The 8,667-nt window shown below is 41.2% G+C and overlaps 1 protein-coding gene across 1 annotated transcript in view; it reads left to right on the top strand.

The window, feature by feature from the left end:
* The first annotated feature begins 1,898 nt into the window (after window positions 1-1,898).
* Window positions 1,899-8,667, top strand: part of hdac8 (histone deacetylase 8) — a 57,985-nt gene continuing 51,216 nt past the window's right edge. The window contains exons 1-3 of the mRNA XM_084043791.1: window positions 1,899-2,108; window positions 4,163-4,215; window positions 6,141-6,271. Coding sequence (XP_083899917.1) covers window positions 1,995-2,108; window positions 4,163-4,215; window positions 6,141-6,271 — 298 coding nt within the window. The 5' untranslated portion in view covers window positions 1,899-1,994. The remainder of the gene's footprint in view (window positions 2,109-4,162; window positions 4,216-6,140; window positions 6,272-8,667) is intronic.

The following is an 8,667-nucleotide window of genomic DNA, read 5'->3' as shown; positions in this document are numbered from 1 at the left end:
TTTTTTACTACAGTATTGTATGACTTAATTTTTCCTGACATGATATGGTTTGACTTTAACTACTATGTTAATGTAGGAACTGAACTAAAATAAGATGAAAATTACTTTTCGCATCAACTCCTCCAAGGAACAGGCCATGTGATGTAGTTGGCAGGATTTTACTGAAGAAAATTAGAAAACAGACAATTAGACAAATAAGCATACTTTAATAATCATAATCTTTACAAGAAACCAAGTTAATTATATACATGATTATGTTTTATCTTACAGGTGTAAGGTACAGTAAAGAGGTGTATGTTAATATTTTCTCATGCTTTTGTAACAGGAGTTATTTTACATGTATTTTATTTGATGAAGTTCAGAAGAATGTACCCTAGATATTGTAGTTCATGCTATGTTCTCAATAATAAGTTTTCTGAACAACACCGCCCTCCTCTGGTGGAACTGAATTTCACTGTGGTCAAATGGATTCATTGAGTAACGGTATGATGGTGTTTGTTACAACTCCACTCCTTGTACTCTCTGTTAAAAGGTGACGATGTTTGTCATTACGCACAAACCTTAAGAAGATTTATACATAATAAAAACCCATTCCTCAACATATGGTGCACCACAGTTTTCATTCTTGCCTGAGGAACATCAAAACAACGATACAAAGAAGAAAAAAAGAAAACTTTGAACAGTATAAGTATATTTGTCTATGGTTTGTTGTGCTGTTGCTTATCTATATGTTCGAATGTTTATGAACATAATGGAACACAATGGAAACAAGCCTCTGGCTTTTCTGTCATTAACCATTTGGCTTTTACCACACGGCAAAGCACAGTGGCTGACTGGGTTAAGAGCCTGCCTAGAAAACAGGAGGTTGCAGGTTTGAATCCTGGCTCTGTCAAAGTCTCTTCAACATCTTGACAAAACTGCAATACTTTGTTTTTAAAGCTCTGGCTTTTGTGTCATCAGCATCGTATATTTGAAAATAGCAGGTCTGTGAGCTTGTAGATCTGCTATTTTCAAAAAGAAAAATCTTGAGAAAAAGACTCTGCAGACATATTAATTATTTTTTGTTGTACACATTTGTTACTTAAGTGAAAGTATCAATACTGCAATGTAGAAATACTCTTGTTACAAGTAAAAGTCCGGAATTCAAAATGTACTTGAGTAAAAAGTACACAAATATTGGTATCAATTTGTACTGAAAGTACCAAAAGTAGAAAGTACTCATCATTATGCAGAATGTCTGCAAATGTATAATATGTCAAAAGAAATCATCTTTTGCATGGTCAATCATCTACCATTTACATGGAAGGAGTCAAACTTAAGCACTATGTCACTTCAAAACAGACACACCAGGGTGAATGTGGTTATGGGACACTTGCATAAAGCAGGGGGGGAAATGAGATGTTTTGATAAAATGTCTTTTTAAAATGTCTACAAGTTTTCTACAAAGGGTAAAATAAGGTTGTTAACAATTACAAATGGATGAATGAAGAAGAAACCATATTTTAATCAGACCAGACAATTACTGCTGTCATCATGTGTACATTTGAGGGGGGTGAAATGAGATTGTATTTGTTCCTGCACCTCTTTACATAAAAGTCGCCTGGGAACTCAAAAGAACTACAAGACCCAGAACGCCTCGCGCCTATAAATGTCCGACCGTTAACACGGCTCGCAAAGAGATAGTTGTATAGTTATCAGCCATGACAAGCTTCTGACAAGAGTAATTACAGCACATTCATCATAAATATTAAAATGAGTATTCGTCTGTATATAAAACAATAAAAAACACCAACATAAGGATACATTTGGAAGCATTTTCCACCAGGGGGGGGGCCTAAGCATCAGCAACACCTGTTCCGTGGCGGACTGTTGATGGTGAAACACCACCAGGAGGGAAAAGAAGAAAAGAAGAAGGAACTGGTCCTTTTCTTTTTATCATACTCTATTTTTAATATCTATCCCTCTTAATTACTACTTTGTTTATCCGGTTATCAATGAGTTGTCAGGCAGACGCAGAGCATGACGGTGCTGTCAAACGGAAGGTGTGCTACGTGTACAGTCCAGACTACATAGAGACCTGCGACTCTCTGAGTAAAGTCCCTAACAGGGTGAGTTCTGGAGGAGATGCTGCAGCCAGGGACCACTACTATGTATAGTAGGGGTCTTCAACAGGGGGTCCGGGACCCCTAGGGCGTTGGTTCTCAAAGTGGGGTCCGGGGACCCCCAGGGGTACTTGAGGGAGTTCCAGGGGGTCCCCAGCTAAATGATGGACAGGAACCAAATGAACCCATGGGTCTGTAACTCAGAGAGTGTACAAATGGAACCAAATGGACCCTTATGGGTCTGTAACTCAGAGAGTGTACAAATGGAACCAAATGGACCCTTATAGTCTGTAACTCTGAGAGTTAAATTAACATTGATTTTACAATATGAATTGGGGTCCCAGAGATATACATGTCATTAAATGGGGGTCCGTATAGTCTAATGCATGTCAAACTGGGGGTCCTTGAAATTAAAATGTTTGAGAATCACTGCTAGAGAGCCGTAAAAATCTTCTCTTATGGGGGTCCCTGGCTTATCTTTTCAAATGGGGGTCCACAGGCTAATAAGTGTCAATTTGGGGGTCCTTGGCACGAAAAAGTTTGAGAACCACTGCCCTAGGGGGTCCTCAGAGTTACTACAGGGGGACCATCAAATCTTTGTGTAGCATCTCTATTCTGAGGGGAACTTTAGCCAAGAATAGCAGATCTACTTGATTGATTGAATGATTGATTGATTAACAGTTTGCACAAAAGCACAGAAAGTGCAATTCAATACAAGGTCCTTTTTAGAGGATTTTAAACCCAAGAAAGCAGTAAGCACCATGGCTGTGTTTCCATTGGAGTCCTTTGTACTCAATTCATCGAAACGTTTAATGACAGACAATTATACACTACTATACACTACTTCGAATTGCAGCCGCCTGTAAATGCTCTTTTTGAACGGTTTTGAAGGAGAGTAACGATTCACACTTTTTTATGACTGTTGGTAGGGTATTCCACATTTTGGTGGCTTAGCAGTAGAACAAATTATTTGACCCCATGTTTTGTGTCGAATCTGGATTGAGTGAGATCAGTGGAGCTCCCTCTGGTGTTGTGCGTCTTTTACGTTTTTGAAGAAGTCTGACAGGTACATGGATGGTGTCTTTGTGGCGTAGTCGTGTATCTTGTAGACCAGGCCTATTGTAAGTTGCTGTACTCTGTCCTGCTCTACCCTGAGCCATCTCACCTTAGCATATTGAGCAGGAGTAAATGAGTTCTGGGTGTGAGGCCAAGCAGTAACCTGACCAGTTGGTCCACAGTAAAATCAGAGTTAGTGCATTTAACACAGATGTTTACAGTGCATTTAGTAGTTTACTACTAAATTATTGAATTATAGTTGTTTAACTCTGAAAGCGTACAAATGTAGCCAAATGAACCCGTACTGTAAGTGTTAATTTGGTTGCATTAATTTGCAAGACCGTGCAGGGGCCACTGTAGCCCTAGAAAGCTGTGATATTGCATAACATACATGCATGTAATATCACAGCCATTATTCTAGGACTAGGGCCACTGCAGGGGCACGTGTCACCCCCAAAAAATGTGTGTGTTTTTTTTGGGGTTGTCCCTGATCTGGGCACATTACCAGTTGAGTATAGAGAGACATAAACGAAACCTTGTATATGGATTTAACACTGATTTTAGTGCAGCCTCATAGCTACTAGTTAGTTACAAGTTTGAATGACTTCATTAGGTAAAGGTTCATTCCGAGATTCGTTGTATTTAAAATTACATTCACATGTATTCTTAAAGAGTTTTATTTGATGATGTAAAATATGCTATTTAGAACTGTCTTTCTTATTCTCTGTGGTCTGTAGTGTTTGTCCTTCTACGAAGAGCTGAGTCAATCACCTAGACAAGCAGTGGTTCTCAAACATTTTCACGTCAACGACCCTCAAATTGATGATGTATTTGTCCACGGACCCCCTTTTGAAACCATTTTGTGCCAGCTGGACCCTGGCACAAATCTTGTCCAGATTTGTCAACATTTGTCAACAATGTTCTGAAAAGGGCACTTTGAGAATCGTTGACTGAGAGAAGCCTTTAAAGTTTCTTTTAACCAGCACTGTTGTGATTCTTTCCAGGCCAGCATGGTCCACTCACTGATAGAAGCCTACGATCTGCTGGATCATATGACGTGAGTTATGAATCGTTTTCATTAATAATAATAATAACTAGAAAAAGTGCTCCTCGGAGCACAAGTCTCCGCCAGCAGACTTGTGTTGGGAATGTTGGGAATGTTCTAATTCTTATGTTCTAATTCTTACAAAAAATAGAACATGTTACTGTGTCATAGTAACATGACACAAGTGTCCTATCCGTCTGTATAACTGTCCTATCCATCCTGTCTGTATAAGTGTCCTATCCGTGTCCTATCCGTCCTGTCTGTATAAGTGTCCTATCCGTCCTGTCTGTATAAGTGTCCTATCCGTCCTGTCTGTATAAGTGTCCTATCCGTCCTATCCGTCCTGTCTATGTAAGTGTCCTATCCGTCCTGTCTGTGTAAGTGTCCTATCTGTCCTGTCTGTGTAAGTGTCCTATCCAATTGTTACAGTATCCGCCATTTCTCAGCCATTTATTGATTATTCCTGTCTTACCTCACTTTGAAAGAGGCAAAGACTCTTTCAAAGTGACACATGTATTTATAGCCCGTTATATGTCACTAGCCAATCAGATCACACTATTTCACCGTATTGTCAAGTGTCACGTGAGGCTCGACCAATGTTTGCTTGGCTGACGGAAAGTGAAAACAAACTCTCCTGGCGGAGACAATAATCAACATAATCATAATAATGATAATACAATTTATTTATATAGCACCTTTCTTAATGTTATAAGTACTTGTACAGATAAAAGAAATACAATAAGTAAATCAAACAGACAGGCAATTAGGAACAAGTAATGAGTTAAATCAAAACAATCAGAAGAACAACAAGGTTATTAAAATTCCAAGCCTTAAGGGATAAGGCTAACCTGAGGTCCTCCGGCAGGCTGATCCAGAGTCTAGGTGCCTTGATGGCAAAGGCCCGGCAGTCACCCTTGGTCACCAATCTGTACTTAGGGCCAAAACAGTAGGGCCAAATCAGAGGACCTCAGGCTACGGACAGGCACATAAGGATTTAGCAGCTCAACTAGGTAGCTATAGGTGCCAGACCATGAAGAGGTTTCGTACAGTATGTACTATTTGAGTACAGCTATAGAGTTAATCAAATTGAAATGATTCTCTCATCTCTGTACAGTAAACTTGTATACGGTGGTTTGACAACAAAATAATTTAACTTCAAATGGAGAGTAAACAGAAAGAATTGTGAGAGGCTGAATTGCAATGAATATTTAGGCATTTAGCAGACACTCAAAGTAAATATTTGATCTGCTATTTTTTAATTGTTTTGTCTGTGTGTGTCTTATACATATTCAACCAGTGGAAAGTATTGAGAAGAGCTTGTGACTACATAATAACTACATGTAATCCATTGGGAACACAGTTGTTTTTCCCCTGAAAAGTTCACGCCCGACATCGACGATTATGTGAATTGTAACTCCGGGACGTGGCTGAAGCATATCAGTGACCCAAAGAAGCACAACATAGTTCCTCAAACTAACAAGCACACCATGACACAACTTGAGAATTCCAGCCGTTCAATAGGCTCTATGCACAGCAGCCATATTGGAAAGAAATTGGGCCTCTTCTTACTTCCTTCACAGGTGTTACCAATGATACTAATGAAGGCTCTGTTCCATTCTGGTCAGGGTGCTGATATCGTGCATGTTGGCTCACTAGAAACACTCCATTTTGGTTCCCAAATGGCCCCTTATGGTGTAACTCTGAGAGTGTACAAATGGAACCAAATGGGGGTCCTTGAAAATGAGACAACCACTATGCCACACTAAATGGAACAGAGCCTTAATTGTATCATTGGTAACACCCGTGAAGGAAGTAAGGAAGGGGCCCAATTCATTCCCAATATGGCTGCTGTGCATAGAGCCTATTACAGTATTCTCCTTGCTTATGTGCACCTGTTACACTTCAACATGTTGCTTCTTCTTCTCTCTCCCTGTCAGCATCGTGAAACCTCGTGCTGCCACCATTGAGGAGATGGCCCAGTTCCACACAGACGCCTACCTGGAGCACCTCCATAAGATCAGCCAGGATGGAGACAACGATGACCCCCAGTCTACTGACTACGGCCTGGGTAAGAGGGGGTCTGATTACCCTGGCATAGGGCTAGGGCAGCGATTCCCAACCTGTGGGAAAATGAGTTTTCATTGTGATACGGATAAATAGAAATGTAAACTATACTATGTTAGTTTCATTGATCCAAGCCAATAAACATGCTCTGTAAAAGCATGTGGCCCAGGCCCACCCGAATGAACACTTTAGAGATTTTCAGCCAGACAACAGGTGACGTTGAAGTAAAAGATCTGGCGAGCTTTGCCTTGATAACATACCACAGGACTGCGGAGTCCACAGGAAGTTTGGAATGGAGTAGCCGTTTCCATATTTCCTCTGAAGGCTACAGAAGAAGAGATGATATGAGAAATAGCGGAATTTTGTGATGGAGAAAGATGTAGTTTTAGTTCTCCCGTAGTCTCTCAAGCAATCTTGGAACGCTACAGAGAATCTGTGATTCCACCTGGTAAAAAAATGAGAACAGGTAGCTATTTTCTTTTTGCGAAGCAGCTATTTAGTTATGCTTCAGTAGGGATTAGACGCATTATAAAGCAGGACTTCTACTTTATTTTCTATTTATTGTCAGAGCCTCTGAAGTACAGACTGCTAAGGCAGAGGCATTTGAACATTGTGGGAGCCAACATGTCTGTCTTGAGAGACTAGTGCTCCTTTAATTAGTAGCCACTGGTAGTAGCACTTTGTGGACAGCAGAGGGCACTGCAACACTGGATTGCTAAATCGTATACACCAGTGGTTCTCAAACTTTTTGAAGTCAAGGACCGCCACATTGATATGTATTTGGCCACGGACCTCATGGGTTAAATTCATTTTCAAAATTGTCCAACGTTTTCCAAATATTTTCAATATTTTTCCAAAATTCTCAAAAATAGCAGATCTACAAGCTCATAGTGCAGCTTGTAGATCTGCTATTTTGAATAGCCAACAAATAAATAGATATAGTGGTCAAATCGATTGTGATCTATATTAACACATTTTACTAGGGGTCCCCTGGAACTCGCCCAAGGACCCCACTTTGAGAACCACTGGTATACACCAAAATGCTAACAGGTTGATGATGAAACAGATACCGTAGGTGAAACTTCTCTTTTTGTACGTGTAGGCACTATTCTCTCCCAGCATTCACTAAATACATAAAAACAGGACGTTTCAGCCGCATAAATGACCCTTCATCAGATCTGTGACATCATTTTACAGATTTATATCCAGTCATGGCCAAAGTATCCACATCCCACAGTTAGTGGATCAATATACATAAGAGTAATTTAACAGCATTATACCATTTGGAATGAATGAGTCTGAGTATGTGTCTTGGCATTTAATGCGTAAATATGATTCCGCCAGGCCAGTTCAGGCGTAAAACGAGAATTGGTCAGCACCGAGACTAAACGTCATAAGAATATATCACTATTATGGCACAGTTTTTTGAAGAATGTTCAGTTTTAACAGTTTTAACTAGTAAAAGTGTGACCCCCATAGTCATAGTATATTGTATCCCTATTGAGATAGTTAGATAAGTTATGCATTTTTGTCCATCGTTGTCGTTCATTGACATCACATTGTACAAGCGTAGAGATGAACTCCCCAGGAAGGAACACACTGCCCAAAACCGTCCCATTGTCCTCGTCCCCACACCGTCCACACGCCTCGTCCTACAGACGCGTGTCAGAGGGTGTCCTCTCTATTGTTCTGCACTACGCCAGTACGCCTCGCTGACAGATTCACCCCGCCCGTCTTCCTGTCTCCTGCTGCCCAGCGTCCCGGGGCTTTCACACAGAACCTTACCCACCCCCACCATCATGACCCGACCCGACCAATAGGGCGGGACGTTGCTGGAAGTATCCCACCGTAGTTTGTTATTATTGGACGGCGGACCGGGCTTCTCTTCCTATCTTATACCAGAGTATCTAACTTTAGACACGCATCTTCCAGTAACCCCCCGTCCCCCCCCCCGTCCGTTCATGTTATATTTCCCACCAGTTTTCTCCCTCTCTCTGTCTCTCTCTCTCTCTCTCTCTCTCTCTCTCTCTCTCTCTCTGTTCATCTCTCTGTTCCTCCCTCCATCGCTCCACCCTCTCCATCCTCTCCACCCTCTGCCATCCTTCCTTTGTTTTTGGGCTCTCTCTCTCTCTCTCTCTCTCTTCCTTTCCACACCTCTGTCTTGTCTGTCCTCCCATCCTTCCTTGTCGTCTACACCTCCCTCCCTCCCTCTCTCTCTCTCCCCCTCCTCATTTCCTGAGTCACCTTTAAGCCTGAATGTACACTCAGCAGAGCTTTGTGACGTGTTGTGACTTGTGATCCTCTATTTTTGGTTGAGTATAACTCAAGTATAACTCAACCATTAGTCACCCCTCCTTTTCTGCTGCTTCACCTATTCTTTGTTCCAGCTTGTCTTGTCTC

This window comes from Gymnoscopelus microlampas (genome assembly GCF_963454915.1).
Source record: "Gymnoscopelus microlampas genome assembly, chromosome: 19".
Lineage (NCBI taxonomy): Eukaryota > Metazoa > Chordata > Actinopteri > Myctophiformes > Myctophidae > Gymnoscopelus > Gymnoscopelus microlampas.
Note: the sequence above shows the minus strand (reverse complement) of the source record. Positions and strands in the feature narration are given on the sequence as shown.